At 40.5% G+C, this 27,281-nt stretch overlaps 1 protein-coding gene across 1 annotated transcript in view; it reads right to left on the bottom strand.

Annotated features, from left to right (window-relative positions):
- Positions 1-6,318: 6,318 nt before the first annotated feature.
- ATP6AP2 (ATPase H(+)-transporting accessory protein 2) overlaps positions 6,319-27,281 on the bottom strand; it is a 52,460-nt gene continuing 31,497 nt past the window's right edge. Inside the window, exon 8 of the mRNA XM_089254380.1 lies at positions 6,319-8,764. Coding sequence (XP_089110506.1) covers positions 8,570-8,764 — 195 coding nt within the window. The 3' untranslated portion in view covers positions 6,319-8,569. The remainder of the gene's footprint in view (positions 8,765-27,281) is intronic.

Genomic DNA, 27,281 nt, shown 5'->3' with positions numbered 1-27,281 from the left:
GCAGGTGTCGAGGAGATATGATCGAAGTGTTCAAAATTTTAAACGGGATGGATAGAATGGATCACGAACTTTTAGTACACCGTCAATAGACTGCTTTTACAGGGGGACACCAGTATCGATTGGTGAGGGACAATGCAAATCAATGGTGTCGCAGGGAATTTTTCTCTAATAGGGTTGTTAATAAATGGAATAGCTTACCCCCGGAGGTAGTAAATTGTAACACAATTGACACGTTTAAAAAGAAATACGATAAACATGTTGGGGTAAATCGAGAAGCTCCATCCATTCTCAGAATAAGACAAACATAAGTATTCTTTATGGGCATTGTATAATATTCTATCATGTGTATATATTGTTTATAATTTGTGTTAATTGCATTTTTAATTGGGTTGCTGTATTTTTGAAATATACGACAACCATATTTTTATGGGCATCTTTTTCTCAGCCACCTCGTTGGGCATTTTGCCTGTTGTGGCGTTGCATTTGTATTTGTATTACTTGACTCATGTGCCACAGGATGAAAAAACTATCTTGAAAATTACACTGCTCAACACTGATTTTGCTATCAAAATTGATTTTAGGGTGATATTGGGGGCTGTTGGTTCCGAATCTGTGGCATTGATTTTCGTCATTTAGTTCTCTAGTTTTTGAGATAACGTGAAATTTTAATTTCAATGGTAATACCATAAGCAGCATACAAATCACATTGAAACTGCGCATTATAAATAAACACAGTGAATCATTGGTAAAGATATTTCAGTGATTTTAGAGTCATTTTGGGGCGCTGGTTCCAAATCTGGCATTAGTTTTGTCAGATTGGCTCTAGTTTTTCCAGATAACGTGAAAATTTAATTTCAATGGTGATACCGTAAGCAGCATACAGATCACGTTGAAACTGTGCGTTATAAACAAATATAGTTCATAATTTCCAAAGATAAATTCAGTGATCGGGGAGCCAATTCTGAATCTAGCATTGGTTTTGCCGAATTGGCTCTGGTTTTTGGGATAATGCATATTCTCAACAATGTGTTTTATACGCTTGGTGCTTATGGCATTGATATCGAAACTTAATTTGCTATTTTTCGCTCACAGAGTAGAATCAATATGACAAAACTAATGCCAGATTCGGAATCAGCGCCCCGAAATGACTCTTAAATCACTGAAATATCTTTGCCAATGATTTACTGTGTTTATTTATAATGCAGTTTCAATGTGATTTGTATGCTACTTATGAATATGATTTTTAATTGATACTACAATTGAAATATGATTTTTAATTGAATTGAATTGCCAAAAAGTCGGGAAAAAAACCGGGACTATCCCCGGAAATACGGGACGTATGGCCACTCTAGTCATATTGCTCTTACTTCTTTTCTTTTTAAAGATAAATAGCTATTGTTGTATCCTTAAGCGGGAAACTGAAAAAATTATTTGTACGTATTGTGACTGCGATTTGATATGTTGCCATTGTTAACGACATAATTATCACGAAAAAAAAGCACAAACTTTAATCGTATTTTTCATTATCGAACTTTGGCCAGGGATCTCTTGCCACTTCACGAACTAGCTGGCCAGAAAAGCACGCCCCCCCCCCCCCCACCCCCATAGATGAAATGCATTAAAAGCAATTGTAATTGCGAATCATACCATCAAATACATTCATAGTCTAAATTTTAGACATTTTTTGACATTTTTCTGCAGTTACTTTTTCCCTTCACCCCCCCCCCCCTCATTTTCCACCCCTGCTATAGCGGCGCCTCCTACAGCCACATGAGTAGCACAGGCCTAGCTTTCTGCTAAGCCACCGTAATAAATTCATTGTCAGATGTGTATTACACGGAAAGACAGACCTTAAGACTAACACGAAAATTCGGGCATCCGCTACTTCCGGTATGGAAGACAGATAACGGCACTGACTTGCAAACGGTTTCCGGGTTATTAGGCCATGGTCTAGGAGATTTTCTTCCTGACGTTTCGCCACATCTCCTAGACCATGGCCTAATAACCCGGAAACCGTTTGCAAGTCCTTTAACGCCTGCCATGAAAGCCTCACACAATATTTCCGATAACAGCACTTTTCAAGTACGAAGCACGCATGATACGGACATCATTGATGAGTTAAGGACACACATAGCCCGCGCATGCACTTCCCGGCATGCACCAATTCATCAGAAATTCTCCAAATAAAATGTTTTCTAACTACGTGTACTGGGTTTAATAGGTAGCAGTCGTTGAAATAAGTAGATGCTTCTCAAAGTCACCATGGGAACGAATCGTTGAATAACTATTCTTTAATAACTGTTGTAAAATACCTATTGTTAGATGAATATGCTTTACAAAATCATCATAAGAGCCCATTGTTAGATGAGCATGCTTTAATAAGTAATCATAAGAACCCATCGTTGGATGAGTAGGCTAGAGTTAACTGTCGTAAAGTACCCATTGTTAGATGAAAATGCTTCACAGAAACATCATATGAAACCATTGTTAGATGAACATGCTTCAAAGAAACATCATTTGAAAACCATTATTAGATGAACCTGCTTCAAAAATCATCATAAGGACTCATCGTTGGATGAGTAGGCTAGAGTTAACTATCGTAAAGTACCCCTTGTTAGATGAACATGCTTCAAAAAAACATCATATGAGCCCATTGTTAGATGAACATGCTTCAAAGAAACATCATTTGAGAACCATTGTTAGATGAACATGCTTCAAAGAAACATCATTTGAATACCGTTGTTAGATGAACATGCTTCAAAGAAACATCATTTGAGAACCATTGTTAGATGAACATGCTTCAAAGAAACATCATTTGAAAACCATTGTTAGATGAACATGCTTCAAAGAAACATCATTTGAAAACCATTGTTAGATGAACATGCTTCAAAGAAACATCATTTGAAAACCATTGTTAGATGAACATGCTTCAAAGAAACATCATTTAAAAACCATTGTTAGATGAACATGCTTCAAAGAAACATCATTTAAAAACCATTGTTAGATGAACATGCTTTAATAAAGCATCATAAGAGCCCATCGTTGGATGAGTAGGCTAGAGTTAACTGTCGTAAAATCTTATCTTCCCAAAGATGATGCTCTCCAATCTTCGAGATTCATCGCGAATCGAAAAATTAAAACAAAAATCCCCTCTTGAAATTCAATCCGAATCAACAAACAAAAAGAAACAAATTGGGAAGAATCTTTGAAAAGAAAATCCCAAATTACAAAAAAAACACAACAAACCTTATTCAATAAACAAATTAATCCGAGAGAAAATAATCATAATTAGAAAATGATCGATAAAAAAGGGCATTTTCCTTTTAAAAAAACGCAGTTTTTTTCAATCAGCAGCGCGGCCGAGATTTAATTTAAGCTGTAACGTTAATTACAATCTAACAACAAAAGAGAAGAGAAATAGGGAAACTCTAATCAGTCGTCTAATTAATAAAACAGCCTCGAAACCAATCAAAAAAAAAAAAAAAACCCATTAGATAATAATAATAATAATAATCCTGAACAAAGTGTCGGTGAATTTAAAGTTAATTAAAATCTAATGAGTTCCCGTTTCAAATAGATTATCACTTTATTAGTTTTTCATCTCAAGGAAGCAAAAACAACAAAACGAGAAATTACTCGCTTTGATTGGTCAAGATTATATTTCCCAGACTCCCCTGTCCCCCACTCAATTCAAATGACGTAATAACGAATCGATGACGGCGAGGGTGTAAGGAGCGATTCTGATTGGGCCGTGGGCTGTAGACAGTAGAGGGGGGGGGGATTTTTTTTTTTTACATATATATTCTGTTTGAAGGGGCTACTCAGTGATTGGTTCTAATTGAAAAAAGCTCTGTTTGGTGGAATGTGTGGGGGAGGGGGATTGGTGGTTTTTGAAAGCGGGGGGGGGGGAGAGGGGGAAGCTATTTGTGAGTGGCGAATGGCAAAAGTGTTTCCCCGTGTTGAAGGGGGGGAATCGTGAAAAATGATTGAAGTGATTTTTATTTCTCTTTCTCTACTCGGCATTGATACGGGATGGCGGGGAGAGGGGGACCGATGTACAAATGGAGATTTCGTTCTTGCCTGATCTGATTGGCTTATTCCTCGCGAAATAAAGTACGGATGAAGAAATGGATTTTTTTTTTCATACCATGAGGGGCTACTCATGGCAGAGCCGCTCTTAGGGATGTGCGACAGGTGCTCCGAAATTATGGTAAATATAATATTTGGGGCTTTCACCAATTCTTAAATTATTTTTGCATTAATTCTGAAAAACATTTTCATCTATATGTTCTAGAAATATTTCTTCTGAATTTATTATTCCTGAATTTTCACCCATTCTGTAATTATCACTTGCACCAATTCTGAATTTACATCCAATTCTGAAATTTCTCCTACCATTGATTATGAATTCACATCAATTCCCTCCCTCCCTTTTTTTTTAAATAAACTCCCAAGAATAGCCCTCAGAAATCCCATTACCCTTCCATTTGTGCTTTTCAGCCATTACGCAGGATCGGTCAATCATCATTACTGCACATTCTTCATCAATCATGATTTTTTTTAAACAATTGTACTGTATTTTCAACCGTCATTTTTTATCCTCTATCAAATTTTTTTTGATTTTTATCATTCCAAAAACATATGTACTATATATATTATATGTGAACAAAACAAGATATGAATATTTGAAGTAATTAGTTTCTTCCCATTCAAAATAATAATTGTCAAAACTTAGAAATATATACATTCCTTATACTGCATATGATAAAAACGTTTACCTTACAATTCTAAATACATTTTATTTCTTATAAAATCATACATCAAAGCAATATTCCGAAAATTCCTAAATGCTATTTACAAAATGTGATTACATATTCAGATAATCTTCAACTGATATCTATACTACATACAATCTGTCTCTGAATACTTACTTCTATTCTAGAAGCTATCAGAATTCCTTCCTATATTGAGTCATCAATATATTTTTAGGTCAAGGTGACTCAGTATCTCATATTCATTATACATTACTATTTCACTAAGATGTGGCAAATTTGAGTTTTCCAGTCTATCGTAGAAATTTTTTGAAGTCCTCTTTACAAATTTGAAGATTGACTCAATTCCAAGTTTTTTATGAAGATCAGATGATTCAAAAAATTTTTGAGCTCCACTGATTCTAGGTTAAGACAAGGTCAGGGCCGCGTAAATGGGATTTTTGCCGCCGCCATAACTTTAAAATTCGACAATTTTATAACGGTGTTCTTTTTTTGTAACGGCCCTGGACAAGGTTACCATATTTATCGCCGATTCGCAAATACAGATCCTAATTTCTTGCCAATAGCTTGCAAGCGAAGGGGTTAAAATTCTGGACGCTATGTGTATTGTTTAATTTCATAAAAGTGTTTGATTCAGCCAGTCGGGTTTTTCTTTCTAGTTTTAAGCATTCCTCCTGGAGGTTAGAACGCAAAGGGGGCTTCTAACCTCCCCCTCAAGCAGAAATTAGTGTTATTTTACAGGGGAAAAACGTAAACCTCCTTCCCGAGAAAATTCTGCGTACGCCTGTTTTTTCCAAGTATTGCTTCACTAACAGCCGTCGTAGAAACCCTCGCGAGTTTCTAAGAACCTCTTTAAATCGGGGTGTCTTCTCTCATTGGGTCGTTCTATGCCCATCATTGATAGAAGAGAGAATGCAGGGACATACATGTTACAGGATGAAAACTTTGTCCGTTTCAGCTCAAATAACTCTGTTCTACCGAGATAATATAAATACGGTCCCTGTCCTCTCAATTCCAAATAAAAAGTTGTACCCGGTTTCTCTTGACACCCATTCCTCCTCCCCCCCCCCCACCAACCAACAACAAAATAACTGTTTCTAAGTGCAATACTAGCCGAGATACAGTATTTGAGTTCATAACTCGCCGAAAATGGGGGAAAGAACAGCGTAGAGCAAGTTTATCCCTTGCGCTGTTCTTTCTCGTGTTTACAGCGGTTTTTGAATTAAAATATCTGAGATAATCTTGCGGCTTTTTTTTTTTTTTTTTGCTGCCGTAGTAGAGACGGGGGACCGTATACAAAATTACATTTTTCATCGCTGCACATATACGACCCTCGGTAGCGAAAATGGCATTTTTGGAAACTTTCTTTTTTCTAATTGAAAGTATTTTTTCTAGAATCAACGGGTCACGGGTAATTTGAGCTGAAATGGACTTGTGATTTCCACCCCGTATAGCCAAACTAGCGAAATAACGTCATAAAAAGGCAGACGTTTCGGCCGATTCACATAAAAAACGATGAATTGCTTTTAGAAAAAATTTCACACAATTCAAGAATGGAATTTATTGAACCGAAATCAACAAAAAAATTTACATGATTCCAAACAAACTATACACATATATATATAAAAACAAACATAATCCATGTACATTATGTACAAGTAACTAATTATAATAATTACAACAACGATCCTAGGTTAACATGCAAATTATTTTACTTCTCTTGAGTAATTATCCATCTTTCCCGACACAAAATAATACGCTAAAATTCTGAGACTAGGGGGTGCGTGTGTGTATACATGTATTCATGATTTCCTAACGCCATAAATACGAGTTAATGAAATTGACGATGACGTTTCAAGCACAATAGTGGGGGCAAGATTCCTCCAAAGACTGGTTTTTATTTGGAGATGACGATTATAGGGAGAAAATCCAACTCTGTCTTCACGGGGGACTCGAACCCCGGTTTCTCGTTTGCTGGACGAGTGCTCTACCCTTAAGCTATGGAAACAGATAGAATGTTTCTTCCTCGGAGCGTATATATATTGCATAAATTCGCATTGCCTAAATCGCGACAAAAACTTGGCCCCTTGATGGTCGAATCGACTATTTGACGCAAGTTGTTTTGGAATTCGCATTTTATGACTCGTCAATTTGGCTAAGGTTCTCTCTCATTTGGCTACAACTTTTTTGTATCTGATTAGCCAAATTGCTAGAATTGATAAAAAGTCAGTGGACACCCTGCATTCAACATATATATACGCTCCATGGAAGAAAAATTCTGTTTCCATAGCTTAAGGGGTAGAGCACACGTCCGCCAAACCAGAGACCGGGGTTCGAGTTGAATTTTCTTCCCAAAATCTTCACCTCCAAATATAGATAGTCTTTCGAGGAATCTTGTATTAACAAGTGGAGGGGACATATTTCTCTACAATACTGGGAGTTCAAAAAAATCGATAAAACGCTTGAAATTTTTAACGCAGCGCCATCTGTTGCCGAGCCAAATACCTATCATTCCTCAACCAAATTACCAAGAAAGGGCAATACGAACATTTTAGTCCATTCCGAGCGTTACCTACTTAAGAACAATTAAGACAGCGCAGTTTACGGGGTGCCATGGAAATGGGTTGTTCGATGCATTATGTTGATGCACCACTGATGTCGGCGCCTAGGAGAACTTTGTCAGATGGAGCTTCAAAATTAGTTGCAAAATTCTGCAACAGATGTCAATGCAGTCTAGAAGAAAACTACAATGCTGTTTTCAAAGATATATCCACCGTTTGCAAATGTAGTTTCAGAACGAGACGAAAATACCGTATTTTAATTTTCCTTAATAACTATATATTTAAAATTAAATTTATTTTTTAACTTTCTTTAAATGATTTTTTTACACTACCGCGCCATCTGTTAACGAATTTCGAAGCTAATTTTGGAATTATGTCTGGATTCGGTTCAGGTCAGTGTTATCGGAATACATAATGTGTTGGAGAGTAATTTCACTCCTGTCCAAAATTTTAAGGGGTATTTTTTTCATAGGTCTATTAAAAAAATTACCTTAAATTTGGAGTATTTTCAGTCCCCAACGAAATTTGGAGTGAAATTGAATTCAGATGCCTACTGGCGAACACTGGTTCAGGCCATCCCGGCTAAAGCTTTCAGCGAGTTGCTGCGAATTTGGTTCTCAGACTACACCATCTAGCGGGACTCTCGTACGTAATTACTGCTAAGTTGTAGATATTTTGAAAATATATTTTTTTTTAGTTTTTAAGACTGCAGCGCTATCTGTTGCAGAAATTTGCAATTAATTTGGAAAATCTGCCCGACTGAAAATTTACAGTTTTATATCGCTCCTTTTTTTTTTTTTTTTGTGGGGGCGTCAATTCTGGGAGAACCCGTACAATAAGGAGTATAAAAAAAAAACCCACGTCTTTGATCGAAAAATTTGCAATCGCAAGCGGAGCCCGCGCCATCTATGGTCAAGCAATAACCTAAAATACTTACAGTTCCGTAACGCGATTTAACTGCAAGGGAAGAATACACTTTAATCGATTGTGTGCCCCCTACCACTGGAAATATGAAGTTTTACACACGTTTTCAAAACGATGCTACCAGTTTTCCGACATTTTTTTTCCAAGCATGTAAACACAATACAATAAATTATGACAGTTTACGGACAACGTTTGACACAGTGAACTGAAATGAGCACACAAGACATTCACCGACACGAATTAACTCTTGTAATTAAAAAAAAAGAACTTAGTCCTCTATTGGAACCTGGACTATGCGCACGATTCTCTCTCTCAGTCCTTCTTCATCCTTTTACTGGACCGGTATATGATGGAGTCCTTGCCGGGATCCATGAACCACATGGCGATGCTGATGCCGAGTATAGCGAGAAACATGGTTATCACGACGAAAGCCAGGATGGCGAAAGTCACCGGAAAGGCGGGGTCCCACACGACTGCCAAATTGTACTTGAGCTCAGAGGTTATATCCTGCAAAATGTAAAATAAAATGTCTTTACTTTCAGAACAATCGCTTAACGCAGAAACGAAAGATAACGTGAAGTCTACACAAGTGCGGATAAAGAGGGGGCGATCGCCCTACCCAAGAACCGAATAAATACGTAGGAAATTTATCTGTCCCGTAAAATACAGAATGATCCGATGCAGCTACATAATAAGTCGCTTTTCCCACACATCACCCTGGATCAGCACCCCTGTAGATAAGATATATACAGTATACAGCCTATAGATAGATCTTATCTATGGGGGGTGTCTGGATGCGCCTGCCTCCGCTCTATTCGCAGCTGGAGATGTTTGCCCCGGCTTCATTCACAGCTGAAGATGCCTACCTTCGCCCTATTCGCAGCTGAAGATTTCTACTACTACACCAACTCCATATCGCTATAGTACAATTTACTGCCATTAATGAGATAGGTTGCGCGCTGTCTATCGGTGGTCGCCTCAAGCTCGTTAGGGGAAACATCTTATCCATATCCTCCCTCGGATTTGGACCTAGGACCGTGACAGCGACATTCACGGTAGTAGACAAGCATCTTACCACCACGCCGGTACTCTGGCGCAGCGAGTCTGTCTGCTGAAGATGTCTGTCTCCACTCTATTCAAATCTGAAGATGTCTGTCTCCACTCCATTCGCAGCTGGAGATGTCTGCCTCCACTCAGTTCGAGGCTGCAAATCGGCTTTATTCGCAGCTGACGGTATCTGCTTCAGCTTCATTCGCAGCTGAAGATGACTGCCTTTACTCCCTTCGAAGCTGAAAATTGGCTTCTTTCGCTGAAATCGGCTTCCTTCGTAGTTGTCCGGCTCTGCTCCACTGAAGATGTCTGCCTTCGCTCAGGCACGGATCCAGAATAGGGGGGAGATGGGAACGACCGCCTCTCCCAAAAGCTGAATAATATGTGAAAATTTGTCTGCCCAGTGAAACACGGGCCGATTAAACGAACTTACGCAATTCGCCACTCCCGACGCATTGTCCTGGATCCGCGTCGACACTAGACGAGATCCGGAATGAGACGTGGGAAATCAACACCGAAAGTCGCAGAGGAAAGACATTCCACGCCGTAAATCTGGACCAGCACAATGACATTCGTAAGACATTAAGATCCGTTTCGCCCTCGATTTATCTCGTCTCCTGGCATTGCGTGTGTGTCCCGTCAAACCCGACGACCTATTTCTTTCGTAGCTGTTAGGTGATGGCTTCCTCGTTTAAGCGATGAGGTCAGACATAATCGCAACACTGTCTGCAGCCCCCCCACTCCCCACCATCGACATGATCATGACGACAAGTGCCGTTAACAGATTGTGCGACGTGGGCCCGCGAGATTCATTTCTAAGAGCGAATACGATCCGGGACGCGGGGTGACACATGCCATTCCTCACTCTTCCCGCGGAGACTTAAGTCGAAGGAACTACAGAGACGATCACTTATTTTCCGAGATAAAATTTCATCTTCTGAGACATGGGGAAAAAGCAAACTCCCGGAATCTACTCGGAATAGTTCTAGGCGACCCCCCCCCCCCCACTCCGTTTACAAAGGCGTCTGCACTGCCAAAATAAAAGTCGCCCTGCTTCAATCTTTAGTTCGAAAACTGGAGAACGCCTCTCAAAAATATTTGTCCCTTTTTTTCTCCCAAGCATCTCAAAAGGGAAGGGGCATCCAAGTACTTTATTACGACCATCCATATACAGGGTGCTCCGTAAGTCCTAATTCGGCCATCGTGTCATCAACCGTAGGTCGAAGAGGTTAGAAAAAAAATGCTCAAAATGTATTCGGAAATCACACTTACAATTTCGAGAGCGAAAATTCAGTGTGTCGCAAAATCTCAATTTCTATACGGTCCCCTTAGCCTCTAATTTCCAATCACAAAGTTGTTGCCCTGTCTCTTTTGAGGCTAAAAAAAATGCGTTTTCAAGTGCAATATTCGCTAAGATATTTGAATTCAAAAAATCGGTTAAGACTTGGGCGAGAATACGAAAAACTAATGGACAACGCTCCTTTCCCCTCACACATTTACACTGTTTTTCCCCCCAACTTCTCTCCGATTTTTCAATCCCAATATCTCAGAGAATATTGCACTTAAAAACGTTGACTTTTTTGGGGCCTCAGGAGAGACACGGAAACACCTTTTCTAATTGGAAGTTAGAGGACGGGGGCCGTAAAAAAATGATTTTTTTTTAATTTCATGACACCGTATTTCAGCGTCAAAACTAGTACGATGTGATTTCTGAACACTTTTCTTTGAGCATTTTTTGAATTAAAACCATACCTCTATGGAGAACGGTTGAATTAGGACTTACAGGACACGCGGTATATGAAATTCATTTTCTGTCTTGAGTGATCCGTACAATTTTACACCGATCTTCGCCAAATTTTGCATGTACAGGGTGAATACTATCGACCGTCCAATTGTTACACACCTGATTCCTTGTGAAAAATTAAATAATATGGGTGTTTTCAGTTTCTTGATTTGACCATAATTATGGAGTTATAAAACATTAAAAATTGTTGACGTCACTTTCGAATCCTGCCAAATTCACCGAACGTGCAGCAAACGTATAACTTAGCGTTTTTAAGCTGATAGCAATGTCACAACCCTGAGAGTAATCAAGAAAGCTAAAGCTGTCCAAAAAAATTTTTTTTTAATTTCCCCTCGCTCTCGAAAAATTTGACTCAACAATGAAGGGAAAAAAATTACCACAGTTTGGCAAAAAAATTATAGATTTTGGGAAAACAATTTTTCCCAATAGATCTCGCTTGGCTAACACTTTAGAAATGTGGTGATAAATTTGCCAATATAATAGTGGGGCGCAGGTAACACGTAATAACAAGGTTAACATCACTCTACACGAAGAGGAGAAAGCTGCAATCGCGAAAGAAAATAACTGAACTTGGCTTCTAACGTGGTTGAATATTTCAGTTCATTTTCAATTAACGGCAACCCGCGGCATGGGGAAAAATTTTTTACTTCCGTTGGGTGTTTGGCGCGTAACTGACCGTTACAAAACTGACACGTCACAAAATTTCAAACGTTATAACTCCCTTAATATTCATCCGATCCTAAAACGGAAAACACTTTTCAGTATTAGATTTTTTTACAAGGAATCACGTGTATAACTATTGGGCAGTCGCTAGTATCCACCCTGCACACCAAACCTGACCCGTATAGAACGATAGGCTACTTTAAAAGTTAGTCTGGGGCAAACGCCCGAAACGGTCAAAAAAACTGTCGGGCAACAATGGTTCTTGGATCTCAACAATAACTTTCGGAATGCCTGCTTTGGTTACCCCTTCGTTCCTTAACGATGCGTTTGACATGTTTATCCTTTTGAAATGCCACTTCACTAAATGTTTGTCACTTCTTCAATGCTTTCAATATATGGAGGGCAGCGTCGGGTATTTTTGGTCAATATAATCATATGAATATAAACTGTATCGATCTCACGTATGTGTCATGTTAACCCTCGGGTCGTCTGAAGGTTACGGATCTGTATATTCAACAAAAGCTGAACGAGGGAAATCAAGAGAAAGGGAACCACTAAACCCTAGCACTCGATTCGGGGTTATGTCAGCTCTACTAAGGGCCAAATTATATGGGAAGAAGTTGGTCTGTTTCGTAAAATACGGGAACTATACACATACAAATACAACGCCACAACAGGCAAACTGCCCAACGAGGTGGCTGACTTAAGAACATCATGGATCCCCGAGCCATTTTTTTTGGAGGCCCTACCTACTACTGCTACACCACACATGCACCCCGCCCCCCCCCCCCGCAGAACCCCCCAACGAATCGGTACATGCGGGAATGTGCGTGTAGTGCAACCTGACGTAAAGTTTGTTTCGGTGTAATGCTTGTTATGTGTAGTGCTGTCATCTGCCCCCAGTTTTATGAGTGAAGTGTTATGGTTGAATGATTTACCGTTGTAGGACTGTTGCTCTCTGTGGCGAGACTTGTTAACGGGGAGATCGGCTCGCATTTGCGCCTTGAAGTTGCGAACCACACAAAACCAACTTCAGCCGACCACCACTGGGGGTTCGAACCCGGATCCTCGCATCGCGAGTCCGGCACTATAACTACTCGACCACCACAGCGGCTATGGTTCGACCACTACAACGAATCTACAGAATAAATCATCCATCCCTACATATCCTGGATCCGCGCCCACTCTGAGCGAGAGTCCAGTGAGCTTTTTTTGTGTGTGTGTGTGGGGGGGGGGGGTTCCCCATGCTGCGCCGTCTCACCGTCAGGGGACCCGATATTTAACTTGAAGTAGCAGTTAATATAGATGATATTATCAGGTCTCATCATGTAGACCTTCTATGAGCATGAGGCCCCAGGGGTCATCCACGAGTTTGGATAGTCCGAGTTCTATGGGGCAACTCTGCTAGATTCCGAAGGTAATGTTACACACTTTCCCCACTTCATATTTCATTCAAAAAAGCTTAATTTCTTTTAACAGCTCTTTGTGCCCCCTCCCCTTAATTACCTAGCGTAGCTCCCCTTTTATATAGTTTTCACCAGTGTTTTTCTCTCCTCGCAGGACAGCAGTTCAAGAAATCAAGAGTTCGAAACCTGACGAGTGATGTGGAAGTCTCCTGCACAATCAACATAAAACGAGGCTACACTTGTGACCAACCTCACCCCAATACTTTCCAAAATTGGTCACAACATGCGTTCGCATATTGAGAGTATGGCCCTAACTTTAACAATTGTAGAATGAATGGAACTTTCTTTTTGGAAAAGTCGCGATTGGCTATTTGCAAAAATTTAAGGTATCCCATCATTCCTAGTCTTTGTCACCTTCCGTCTTTCGCAATACCGGCGGGGCGATTCGCCACTGCTTCTCTACATAATAATAATCACCACCCCCGGGGGCGATTTTCGCAATTATTTCGTCGACGAGTTTCCGTTCGTCAACTTCATTACCACCTTTTCGGAGGATCGTTTCATTTGTGCGCCTCTTAAAACGGTTTATCGGCAGTTCGTCGCCGCCGCCGCCCCACCCCCCCAGTTCCGAAGTCTCGCGAATTAACGGCACTTTCTACGGAACAGACCCCCGTAGGGCTCTCGTCCACGACCCCAGCAACTACTACTCACGTGAATCCGTTCATTAAGTAGTACTATATAATATACTGCCCCCCCCCCTCCCCTATAGTCTTCTTTCCTCCACCCTCCACATGATAGTCAATAACAGAATAGGATAAACGATCTTTAATTGGGTGAAATTCCGTTTCGATAATGTTTTATTAAATTCCTGCATTTTTTTTCCCCTCCTCCCTCGATCCCAAAATTTCCCGGGGAGGGGGAAAAAAATTTTCCCTTTTCAAATGCATTTTTTTTTTCTCCTCCTCCCAAATAACCATTTGCCTGATCCTTTTATTAAATAACTCCCGTTTTTTTTTACCCCTCCTGTTTAGCATAGGATTTTTTGCCCCTCCATTCTTCTTCGAACGTAGTAGGCTGTGAGTTACCTATCCTCCCCCCAACCCCCTTATATATAGCATAAGAACCTTTTCTTACTCGTAAGGGAGGGGAAGGAAAAAAATGGGAATTAAGTTGTTTTTTCATTCCTTTTGCCGTTTTGATTCGATTAAGCGTTGTTAACTTCTTTGATGTTGTCGTTTCGTGTTGGTTTGCAGCAGCTTCCCGAAGATGAGAACGAATTACTTATTTTATTACGCATTATGTTATTTATTTTTGTTCTTTGCGCACGGAGAACAGAGGGGATTAGGTTTTTCCTCCTCTTTTCTTAAGAGTCCTGGAATATGAGCGAGGCAGATACGCTTTTATTTAATTGCGAAGAAATGGATAAAAGCGTTTAAGAGGCTTATTGTATTAACCCTCTCCCCTTCCTCCCCCACGTCCGTATGTTTCACTAATTTGTCTTTTATTTTCGTCGTGGACCCCCGGCTCTCTCCGCGCATCCCCCTCTCTGGGATCTGTGCGTTGGCAGAATTTGGCAAAGGGGGATCGCTGATTCCAAAAGTTCGAATACGAATTCATTGTGTGGTGCTGTGTTTCTCAATTTTTCTTTTTTTTCGCTCGTGCCCCCACCCCCTTTGTCTTATCCAGGACCACTTCCCTCATCCAGGTGAGAGACCCTTTTTTCAGGGCCCGTCATTAGGGGGAGGTAAGGAGGGGGCCGTTGCTTCCCCCCCCCCGGCTTTTGAAAATACACTAAAAATTGTGTATATATATACATACATTGAGTACATGTTCTTCGCCCCCCCCCCGGAAAAAGTTGAAATGACGGCCCTGCCTTTTTTCTACTTATTGAATTTCGTTAAAACTAAATTTATAATGAAAAAACAAATTATAAGGTCGATCTAGACCAGCGGTTCTCAACCGGGGCTCCCTTCTCCAGGGGCTCCGCGGCCGCTCGAAGAAACTAAAAAGAATCAATAAAATTTAAAAAACATAGTTGTAAATATTTTTAAATAGTAAAAATAAGTCAGTAACTTTGATGAATAATTAAAAAAATTGGTCTACGGGGCTCCGCCATAGAATTTTTTTTACTTGATATTGCGTCGCAGGGAATTTTTCTCTAATAGGGTTGTCAATAAATGGAATAGCTTACCCCCGGAGGTAGTAAATTGTAACACAATTGACACGTTTAAAAAGAAGTACGATAAACATGTTGGGGTAAATCGAGAAGCTCGATCCATACTTAGAATAAGACAACCATAAGTATTCTTTATGGTTATTGTATAATATTTTATCATGTGTATATATTGTTTGTAATTGCATTTTTAATTGGGTTGCTGTATTTTGAAATATAAGACATCCATATTTTTATGGGCATCTTTTTCTCAGCCACCTCGCTGGGCATTTTGCCTATTGTGGTGTTGTATTTGTATTTGAAAGGGCTCCCGAGTCAAAAAAAAGTTGAGAACCGCTGATTTAGAACACTGTTTCTTAGGGAGGGAAATATCGGCCCATGGGGGCAATGAAAATATTCAGGGGACGGTAGAAACTATGGGTTTATAATAGGATCCTATGGGTGGGCTTGAATTGGGGGAGGGGGGCGATGGAACAAAAAGCTAGCATCGCTAGTTCATTTATAATCACGCGACAATTGACAGTACCTTCCGTGTGCCCGAGTGGCACGGTACTAAGATGTTCGTCTACCATCGTGAAGGTTGTTTTCAGGGTCCCGGGTTCGAACCCAAGGGAGGATATAGATAAGATATTTTCCCTACCCAACTCGAGGCGACCACCGATAGACAGCGCCTTCACTTCCAACCCATCACTAATGGCAGTAAATTGCAATATAGCGATATGGCCAGAGTTGGTGTTTGGTGAAGTAGTAGTACCTTCTGAATCTAGGTCGCAAAAGGAGCAATGGAGCAACGCGCCAACATTAAGTTTTGTTTAATATTAGGCAAAAGTGCCACAGAAACTTTTAAAATGATGCAGACTGTTCATGGTGATGAATCAATGAGTCGAAAGAACGTTTTCAAATGGTATGCAAGATTTCGTGATGGGAGAGAGAATACTGGAGGTGACCCTAGGCCAGGACCATCATTGACTGTTTGAATTGAAGAAAATGTTCAAAAAGTGGCAGAAATTCTTCGAAATGGCCGCTGTGCGTCTACCAGGCTGATTGAGGAGCTCTCAGAAATTCCTAAATCCACCGTTCATCTGATTTTAACGGAAAATTTGGACAAACGGAAGGTCTGTTCCCGCTTAGCACCACCACACACACTGACGGACAATCAAAAAAATTGCAAAATGGAACACAGCAGAGATTTGCAAAGAGCTCCTAATACGAATCCAGACTTCATGCCAACCATTGCAACAGGTGATGAGACATGGTGCTTTCAATATGAGGCACTTACAAACCGCCAAAGCTCGGAATGGAAGGGTCCAAGATCTCCGATATCGAAAAAAGCGTGCTTGCAGAAGAGCCGAATCAAGACGCTGCTCACTGATTTCTTTGATTCTATAAAGGAATTATCCATAAGGAATTCTTACCAGAAGGGCGAACTGTGAATGGTGATTATTACGTCTGTGTTTTAAATCGTTTATGGGCAAAAATTGTTCGGGTTTGACTCCAATATCGGGAACAAAGGACACGGTCGTTGTTACCCAAGATATACTAATCCCTGATACCACCCGTTATATAGATTATATTCTGCTAAGGGGTCACCCAAGACCTGCCTGGGAAGGGGGGGGGCACTTTTTCCTCAATTGATTTTTAAAAAAAATTATCGCAACATTTTTTGGATCGGGTCCGCGGTACCCTGCTCGCGAGAATCTCCGGATTTCTGGATACCAAAAGTTGGAACGTCTGTGTGTAGGTCGGAGGACTTCAACCTTTTTCTAATCGCGAGCACTGCCTTTACCCATCATCAAAAGAAGAGCACCCTTACTCCAAGTTTGATCACATGCATGCATGGGAATCAGGATGGTTTCAATCCTTTAATGCAATTTGTGACAGGTGCATAATTGGGAAGTTGATCAAGTGCTCGCGAGCACCAAATCGGACACGAGCATCGAGCACTCTGGGTGCTACAGGGAGCACCGTAGTGCTCGCGAGCAACGGGTTGAAGATGTCTGGTGTAGGTTCTCCTCATGACAATAAAATGACAAATATATAACATGCAAAAGTACGTTTGCCGGATTTCTATGAGCGAATTGCAGGATTTTTACCTTGTGAAGGTTGGCAGGTCTGACAGTAGTTATACCGTTTGGTCTCGTTTCAATGTGCTGGTGGATTAAACAGTGGGGCCCTTCGATTGTAACTTCTACCATGAATTCAAAGAGCCCGAAGTCAAAAATTTTACTACTATTTAACCTGGAGATAGGTACCATTTGAAAACATTAAGTTGGTTTCGGTTTAATTTTTCACTGTGCAATGTAAAATGTAAAAAAACATTCACTCGCGATTCCATTCTCTTTGATTGCGGCCCGCATCCGTTTATCGAAACCCAGCGTGAAAAGATCACCAAATCATTCAAGTGGTCCGCGACAGAGGTTTTCAAATCACTCAAGTGGGCCCCGCACTCTTCGGAAAGGTTGAGCCCATCCCTGGTCTGTGCAATTCGAACCAAAAAAAAAAAAACACTATTTTTCGCCTATTCCGTTCCAATCTGAGGAAACACACAACCCCAGTGATCTTCCATAAGAATCACTTATGTCTTAGTGATATCATAACAGTTTTCCCGTGATTTCTCGAGAGAGAAGGGAGGGAGGGGAAAAGATGGCGCTAAAGGAGAAAAGAAAAAGGACTAGGAGACATTGTGGAAATGCTCGGGAAAAAAGGCTCCCATCATATCTCCTCTAATCGTTTTGCCGTTTAGTGACAAGCGCGCTTACAAGATGCGTTTAAATCCCGATGCGGCCGAGCGATTCGGAGCATTCTATCTCTCTCTCTCTCTATCTCTCTCTGAATTTCCAGCACCGAGGGGGCCCCCACCGTTCTAGGGCTTTTTGCCCAATAGTGTGAGAGAGCGGGGATGGTGCGGACTGTTGCGTTCCATATTGCGCCGGGTGACTTATGTTCCACTCGATGCCGTGACACCTCGTATGACTTCGCAGATTAGATGATTTCCCCCGGGTCGTTGGTAGGTAAAAGGGTATCTCTCGCTCTCTCTCACTTACGATTCGGAGCCGCCCGTGATGGCAAGTCGTCCGCGAAATATCGCGTCGCATTGTCACTAAAAGCATCTGCCTTTCACCACCACCCCCTCGTCCGCTCCTTCCTCCCTTCCCATCCACCGGCGACGACGTTTAGTCACGTCCGCGAGCGGACGCATCTATCTTGTTGGCTCCTGGTAATAACCCCCACCCCTGCTACAAACGCTCCCGTATTGCGCCCTCTCCCGGGAGGGAGAAGAGAAAATCTGCGGGAAAAAAATGTGTAAAAAGCGATGGCCGAAACAAATTTTGCTTTATTTCTGGGAGGGAATGTGAAAAAAAAAAAAATTGTCACTTGGCGTCATTTTGAAAGTTTGCTTCATCCCCGCACCTCCCACCATCGCGAGATTGGCGTGCATGGAAATTGAAGAAACTGCGCCAAATAGCACAAAAACTACCTTATTATAACTATAAGGCGGCGGTTTCCAGCGTTTTTCGTTTTTCACGGAACAGAAACAAAGATGAACGTTTCTCTAAAGCCGGGATTACACTATAAAAGTTTGATAAAATACCGTTTACGAAACGTGAAAAAAACAACCGATAAGAGCATCGGTTACGTTCATTCCAATGTGCCCAACGCACTTATTGGCTGCATTTTTCAAGCTTTATAAAAGTTTTATAAAAGATCTTTTACAAAACTCTGAAAAAACCCACCAATATTAATATTGGTTACACTAGCTCAAATGTAACTGATTACCTTATTGGTTGAATTTTTCAAGTTTTATAAATGACCTTTTATCAAACTTTTATAGTGTAATCGCGGCCTAAAAAAGCCGCATTACACTATAAAAGTTGTACAAAAAAATTTCAAAAATTCAACCAATAAGTGCATTGGTTCCATTGTTTGTTTTTTTTTTCAAATTTCGTGAAAGATCTTTTATCAAACTTTAATAATATAATGAAGGCCTAATATAATCGGTCGAAACCCGTTTTAACGAATACCGTTATAGCGAAAATCTTATTTTAACGAACACCTTCTATTTCCCCAAATAAGTTTACATAGGAACAATGCTAGGTAACCTGGAATTCCTTTATAACGAAGTGATTCTTCCGGTCTCTTGGCGTTCGTTATAACGGGATTCGACTGTATATCTTCCATTACAGAAAAATTATACATCTTTCAGTTCCGCGAAACCTTCCCCCTCCCCCACAAGAAAAAAGCTCTCATGGAATCCTAGGTTTCTGCGGAACATCAGATGAAAACTCAGTTTAGAGAGTGCGGGCCACTTCATGGGCGGAGATACGGTGGGCATTGCCCTTCTCAGCGTCAAAGGTAGAGTCGACTGATCTAATGTATATATGAATTGACATCACCACCATCGTGCCTCCCCCCCCCCCCAAACTTCCGAGTCTATCTCACTTCATTCGCTTGAAAACAAGTCGCGGGCCACTTAAGTGATCTGGAAATGTGCCACTTCGTTCATTGTAGCAATATCAGGTTTGAGGTCACGGGCAACATCAAATGATTCCCAGGGCCACGTTGGAGTAAAGCAAATCTCCAAAAGTCAGCAAATCATACTTTTTAAAGGGGAATGATGGGCTCGCATTTGCGCCTCTAAGTTACGAGCCACATAAAACTAACTTCAGCCGACCACTAGTGGGGTTCGAACCCAGTTCCTGACGTTGCGATTCCGCCACTATGACCACTCGACCACCACAGCGGCGGTTCACAAAGCGTGACACACCACTGGCACAAACGAAACCGCCGTTTCACAGAGTTAGTTCCCTTCATTCAAAGCGGGTTCTTGGGAATGAACAGAACCAGCGTTGTCTATAACTGTGAGATCACCATTCCAGCCATAGACGACGCTGACAGGACACACCCCCATAGCCTTTCCCGGAAGAGTACAGAACGTGAGTACAGAAGTACTTCACGTTCGGACTTTGTTTCTGAGAGAGAATTTCTGATTTCCATAAATCTTAATTCTATGGAAAAAATTACATTTTCTTGCAGAAAACTTCCGTTACATTCGACATTCGTAAACATGTCAATTCGTTAAAAGCGATATTTTGGCGCTGTAGGTTCACTAGGACGGGAAAAAAAAATTCGTTATAGGTCTAACTGATACTTCGTAGTGTCCAATTTCGTTATAAGCGGATATTCGTTATAAGGGGACTGTATAACGCATGGGCCCACGTGTCCGCAAATGTTAGTTCGGTTTCGGAGATAGACGCCATCGCCATACGATTTGATTTCGCCGAATCAAACAGAGAGATGCTAACAACACACTCCTTTCTCTCTCCCTTTCTTTATTCCATCACCAGAGATCACGTGACCACTCGGAATCATCGCGGGAGATCCTCTCGATCGAATCAATCAATTCATTAAGTCCTTTCCATGGCGGGACCATTTACACGCGCGTTCGGAAACACCGCATTAATGGATAGATTCGGGGGGGGGGGGGAGGCGTTTTATATCTATTACGAACCACCGCCCATCAATCATGGCTCGTCATGATGAGTGGGAGTAAAGGGTGGCTCATAGTCCCCAAAGTGATATTCGCTAATGCCGACACTGATAACTCGTGGCGGCCACCTTGCCGCCGGGAACGAGGCACCTGCGTGATGTCCGTTCGAATGGAATTCCGTATTAGATTCATTCAGTTTCGTGTGTGGTGCTGACTCCTCTTCCATTCCAATATGCGGTGGGCGATTGTCAATCAATCAATCAATGACATTCTTTTTTGAGTTGGGTATGGGGATTAAGTGATACGTCTCCTTCATCCACTGCTATCAATTTGTCCCTCCCACGATAATGGTAAAATCGGTTTGAGGTTGATTCAAGGGTTTCGTATGAAAGGTGCGAAAATATGAATAATTTATACGTTGGGAAAATAATCTGTGTCCTTGACTTCAGTAAAGAAAAAATCCAAGCAAAATGCTTTGAAAACAAGGGAACGACTGGCCATTTCCGTGTACAAAAGTCGGGACAGACAAAAATACAAGCAGCCTCATACAATGCAGGTCATATGTTCATCCTTATACATAGGCGTATCGCGTATGCAAAAAATGGAGTTTCGGGTTAAACCTGCTCCCCTTGAACCAAGATTATGGTGTATTTTTGCAATAAAATCGACCACCCCCCCCCCCCAGAAAATCTTGCGTGCGCTATTGCCCCAGTATTTACTACCAGTTTTTGGCCCAAGAGCGGTAGGAACAACGCTAATCTGGCCGCAAACTGAAAAAGTGGTAGAGCAGGGGTGGCCAACTTTTTGTTTCTGGGCCAACCAACAAAATGGTCAGATGCAGCGTATAAGCCACACCCGGAAAAATCTCAGGTTAGTATACCCCCTCCCCCCCCCCCCCCATGAGAAATTTCATTTTTTGAATATGTTTACACTGGATAAACAGTCGGGGGAGAGGATATGATCGAAGTGTTCAAAATTTTTAATGGGATGGATAGACCATGAATTATTAATTCACCGTAAATCGATTGCTTTTACAAGGGAACGCCAGTATCGTTTGGTAAGGGATAATTCCAGGTTATGGTGTCGCAGGGAATTTTTCTTTAATAGGGTTGTTAATAAATGGAATAGCTTACCCCCGGAGGTAGTAAATTGTAACACAATTGGCACGTTTAAAAAGAAATACGATAAACATGTTGGGGTAAATCGAGAAGCTCTATATCCATACTCAGATTAAGACAACCATAAGTATTCTTTATGGGCATTGTATAATATTTTATCACATGTATATATTGTTTATAATTTTTATTAACTGCATTTTTAAATGGGTTCCTGTATTTTAGAAATATGACGTCCATACTTGTTATGGGCAACTTTTTTGTCAGCCAGCTCGTTTGGCATTTTGCCTGTTGTGGTGTTGTATTTGTATAAAAAATATCTGCTGTTGGCCTACAGAGTTAATTTCGGAGCTACCTCCTTTTTCCCCCTACAGAATTAAAATGAACCCTTTCACCACCATTATTTTTTCAGAGAAAAAAATAAAATAGGTTCCGCAATAAATCTATTTTATTTCAGTATGGATATTTTTACTACCTGTCCATGGCCTTATACCACATAACATGATTTGTTGTGTTTATGAATCGATAAAGGAAGGTTAGGGGAAAGAACTATCTTCCAAAAGAGGACAGAGTCAGAGTTGAAATATGGTTTCCGCTCTGCAAGGGTGTGTTTTAAAAGGTGCACATAGTAAAATACAGACGTTTCATATTTGTCTGGTTATCTTGTGAAATAATTGGAGATCCCACCAACATTTAGTGAAGGGGGATTGATTTTTTTCACCATTTTTTCTAAAAAAAATTGTTTAGCTCCAGAGAAATTTTGATTGGTACCTAAATTATTTTTTTTATTTGTCAAGGCCTGGTAGTCCAGTGCACGTCCCTTAATGTGATCACATAAGAACCACAGGTTTCTGATAAAAATAATCGATTGATAACTATATCCAAAAAGTCCTGATTTTAAGAATGATGTCGTTTCGTCAAATGGAACATATAGAAATGGAACAACTCCATTTTTTCCCCCACATAACAAGTTTCAAAATGTTAAATCGAGAATTTTTTCTAATTGTTCTAAAATGGGATTCCCCCCCCCCCTTTTTTAAGTTAGAATCCTTTTTCCATTTTCATTCATAAATTGTGAAGAGTTTGAATGGAACTGTCTAATGTGCATCATGATACTTTTTAAAACGCATGGTTCCATAGATCCCCTTATAAAACTCTTCCAGCTAAGGAACTGTGAATGCGGTCAGTTCAAAGAAACTGACTGTTAAACTGCAGTTTTTTTGTTTTTTTAACTTACACAAGCCTTCACTACAGGAAAGAAATTGCAAGCAAAACGTTACACGTCCATGGATCATAGCAGCTATTGCAATCTGATTAGGACATTGTGAACGTTTCTTTTCTTTCAAACCAAGCACAACTCAGGTCTATCACCATCTATAGGGGATTTACTACCTAGTGAGTTGTGTCGGAAGTGTAACTGTGTGTGTGTGTGCCTAACAGTCTGAGTGTTGTGTTTGATTTTTCAGTGCTGTCATCTATATTTCAGTGAGTGATGTGTTACGATTGAATTACATTTGTACTGTTTGTAGGTCTGTTGCTCTGTGGCGAGACTTTTTAAAGGGGAGATCGGCTCGCATTCGCGCCTGGAAGTTGGGAACTACAGAAAACCAGCCTCAGCCAACCACCACTGTGGCGACAGTGGAGTTCGAACCCAGGACCTCGCGACGCGAGTCCATCATTATGACCACTCGACCACCACAGCGGCTGACATCGTGAACTGAGTATGGGAAAGGAATCTTCTGACCTACTACATAGTCTTGCAAATTAATAATAACTTATGGAGAAAAGGCCTGGTTCAACCTTACGATTACAAATATGCGAAATAAAACTTTCAGTGAAAAAAAATTGATAGCATAAACAAAATTCTTGATAATTATAAACAATTTTTTTTCTCACGTTATGATATTGGTCCATTTTATACTACTTTACAGAAGTGATAACAATACCCAAATGATAATATTACTCCTGCTAGTAATAAATGGCATCTACTGTGTGTTTATAATTTTGAGGAAATAATTTTCTTTTTTTTTTTGCTTTCGATCAGACAAAAATTGCAATGATTTGGACCATTTTCCCTGATTTCCCCTGAGTTTTCCTTTCTTTTTTAGTAAATTTTTTTTCCCCTGACAGTTCCCTGTTTTCCCCGACCCGTGCGAACCTTGACTATAGATGTAGTAAATATGCATATGATACAGAATAAGTAACTTTCCATAACCTCACTGACAAAAAAAATTGCCTATAACGAGGAGTCTGTTACAACGGCAATTTCTCCTACTATCGTCAGTCCTAGTTGTAACAGAGTTTTTATTTACTGTATAGAACAAATAAAACACATGTACACATTTGCACAGACAAAAAATAATGAAGCAGTTTCAGATCTATTTTGAATGAGCGAATTCATTTCATGTCATGAAATATCGAATCTGTCATTTCAAAAAAACAAAAAAAGAACTTTTCCTAGTATAAAAAAAGGAAAAAATGCCATATGAATATTTTGTTTTTAAATTTCACACATAGGTGCCAATTCACAGACTTGAAAAATCTGTAGATGACACATTCCCATCAAAGAAAACATGTCAAACAAATACACTGGTGTACGAAATTAAGAGAATTTGCAGACTTGGTCGATTATCTCTAGAACTACTGTACCGATTTTAATGTAATTTGATATGTACATACATTATACAAATACAAATACAAATACAACGCCACAACAGGCAAAATGCCCAACGAGGTGGCTGATAAAAAGATGCCCATAAAAATATGGTTGTCATATGTTTCAAAAATACAGCAACCCAATTAAAAATGCAATTAACACAAATTACAAACAATATATACACATGATAAAATATTATACAATGCCCATAAAGAATACTTATGGTTGTCTTATTCTAAGAATGGATAGCTTCTCGATTTACCCCAACATGTTTATCGTATTTCTTTTTAAACGTGTCAATTGTGTTACAATTTACTACCTCCGGGGGTAAGCTATTCCATTTATTAACAACCCTATTGGAGAAAAATTCCCTGCGACACCATAACCTTGCATTGTCCCTCACCAATCGATACTGGTGTCCCCTTGTAAAAGCAGTCGATTGGCGGTGTACTAAAAGTTCATGGTCCATCCTATCCATCCCATTGAAAATTTTGAACACTTCGATCATATCTCCTCGACACCTGCGTTCATCCAATGTAAACATATTCAAAAAATGAAGTCTTTCTTCATAACTCAAGCCCTGTGTGCCAATAAGGACACGCGTAGTTCTTCTCTGCACCCCTTCAACCAAGTCTATGTCCCTCTGTAGGTATGGTCTCCAAAACCTTACAGCATACTCCAGTCCAGGACGAACTAAGCCTCGAAAAAGCGGAAGAATGACTTTAGGAGAACGCGAAGAGACCTTTTTGAAAATGAGACCAAGCATTCTATTCGATTTTTTGACAACCGCTGAACAATGTTCAGAAAACTTAAGTCGCTCGTCAATGAGAATTCCCAAATCGGTGACTCTAGTTGCATCCGGGATAGTGACACCATTCAACTCGTAAGAGAACCGTGGGTTGTTCGAACCAAAATGAGCGACCATGCACTTATCTACACTAAACGTCATGCTCCATTCATTTGCCCATGCTGCAATCTTGTTTAAGTTGGTCTGGAGCAACTCCTTATCGCTTTCATTCCCGATTACCCCCATTAGCTTCACATCATCTGCGAATTTGCTAGTAATTCCATCGATACCCTGATCGAGTTTATCGATAAAAAGTGAAAAAAGTATGGGGCCAAGGACACTTCCCTGAGGAACTCCACTTGTGACGTCTGTTCAACCAGAGAATTCCCCGTTCACCATAACTCGTTGCGACCTATCTCTTAACCACGATTCTATCCAATTCAGCAAGTTGCCCCCTATTCCAATCTCGTGTAAACGCTTCAAGAGTTTGCCATGTTGGACCCGATCGAATGCCTTCTGGAAATCAAGGTAAACAACGTCGACATTTTTGCTCTTACCCAAAGCCTTAGTCACGTAATCATAGAAGCAAAGGAGGTTAGTTACACATGACTTCCCCTTCCTGAACCCATGCTGATTATCCGACAATACATTATTCTCGTCTATCCACTTCACAAACTGCCTTTTGATGATAATTTCCAAAATTTTCGAGAGGGAGCTCGTCAAACTCACTGGACGATAATTAGACACCACTTCTCTACTACCCTTCTTAAATATCGGAACAACGTTAGCCAGTTTCCAATCTCTCGGGACGATACCCTCAGCAACACTACTCCTGTATATCTGTGCGACTGGCCCCAACAATTCATTAGCACCTTCCCTGAGAACCCTGGGATAGATATCATCTGGTCCTGGTGCTTTGCTTGCACATACATTTCTTAGAAGATTTAGGACCTCCACGTCTTCCACTTGAATATCGTTGAGCGTTTTATTACCCCATGCAACACCCGTATATCGAATATCATTATCTCCATTAAAAACCGACGCGAAAAAGTCATTGAAAGCACTACACATGCCTACATTGCTCTCTACTTTTGAGCCTCCTATCGAGAGGGGGCCAACTGTCCCCTTACATCCATTATTGACGTATCGAAAAAATGATTTTGGGTCAGAGCCAATGTTATCTGCCAACCTAGATTCAACTTGCTTTTTACTATCCCTTATCGCTTTCTTCAACAGTCTTCTTTTATCAGTAAACAATGATAGGTCACCTCGTCCACTTTTATACTCTCTGAATGCTCTTTTCTTTTCAAGATAAAGGTTCCGCACGCTATCCGTGAACCATAGAGGGTGTGATGTACAAACACGCTTTTTTCGAACAAAGGGTATGACGTCGTGCAAAACAGAGGACAGCTTCGTACTAAATTCTTCCCATTGACTTACCACCCCTACTGATTCCAACCGGTCTTTGAAAACTTCCGCTAACCTTCTTCGCAAAACATCAAAGTTAGTTCTCCGAAAACAAGGAACCAGTCTTTTGTTACCACATTGATACAACACAAAACAAATAACCATTCAATAATTGTAATACACACACATGATCGTGCGTAACACTTGTTGGAGTCAGAAGGTATGAAACAGCAGTTGAAAATAAACAAAAAAATTGGTTAATAGATGGGTTAATAGGGGGTATGGTCCCCTCTTACAGATATACAGGTCTCGCAGCGTGATTTCATACTTGAAATAAGGCAGTTTATCATTTCCTGTGGCAATTGGTCCCACTCGTTCAGCAACGCTGTTTTCATTCCCTGGATGGTTCCCGGAGGGAGGTTGCGAGTTACAATTGCCCTCCCCAGAGCGTCCCAGACATGCTCAATAGGGTTAA

This window comes from Pholcus phalangioides, unplaced genomic scaffold (assembly GCF_987345545.1).
Source record: "Pholcus phalangioides strain wild (caught in Gottingen) unplaced genomic scaffold, Ppha-v1.0 ptg000041l_1, whole genome shotgun sequence".
Taxonomy (NCBI): Eukaryota; Metazoa; Arthropoda; class Arachnida; order Araneae; family Pholcidae; genus Pholcus; species Pholcus phalangioides.
The sequence above is the reverse complement of the archived record's forward strand: the minus strand, read 5'-3'. Positions and strand labels throughout refer to the sequence as shown.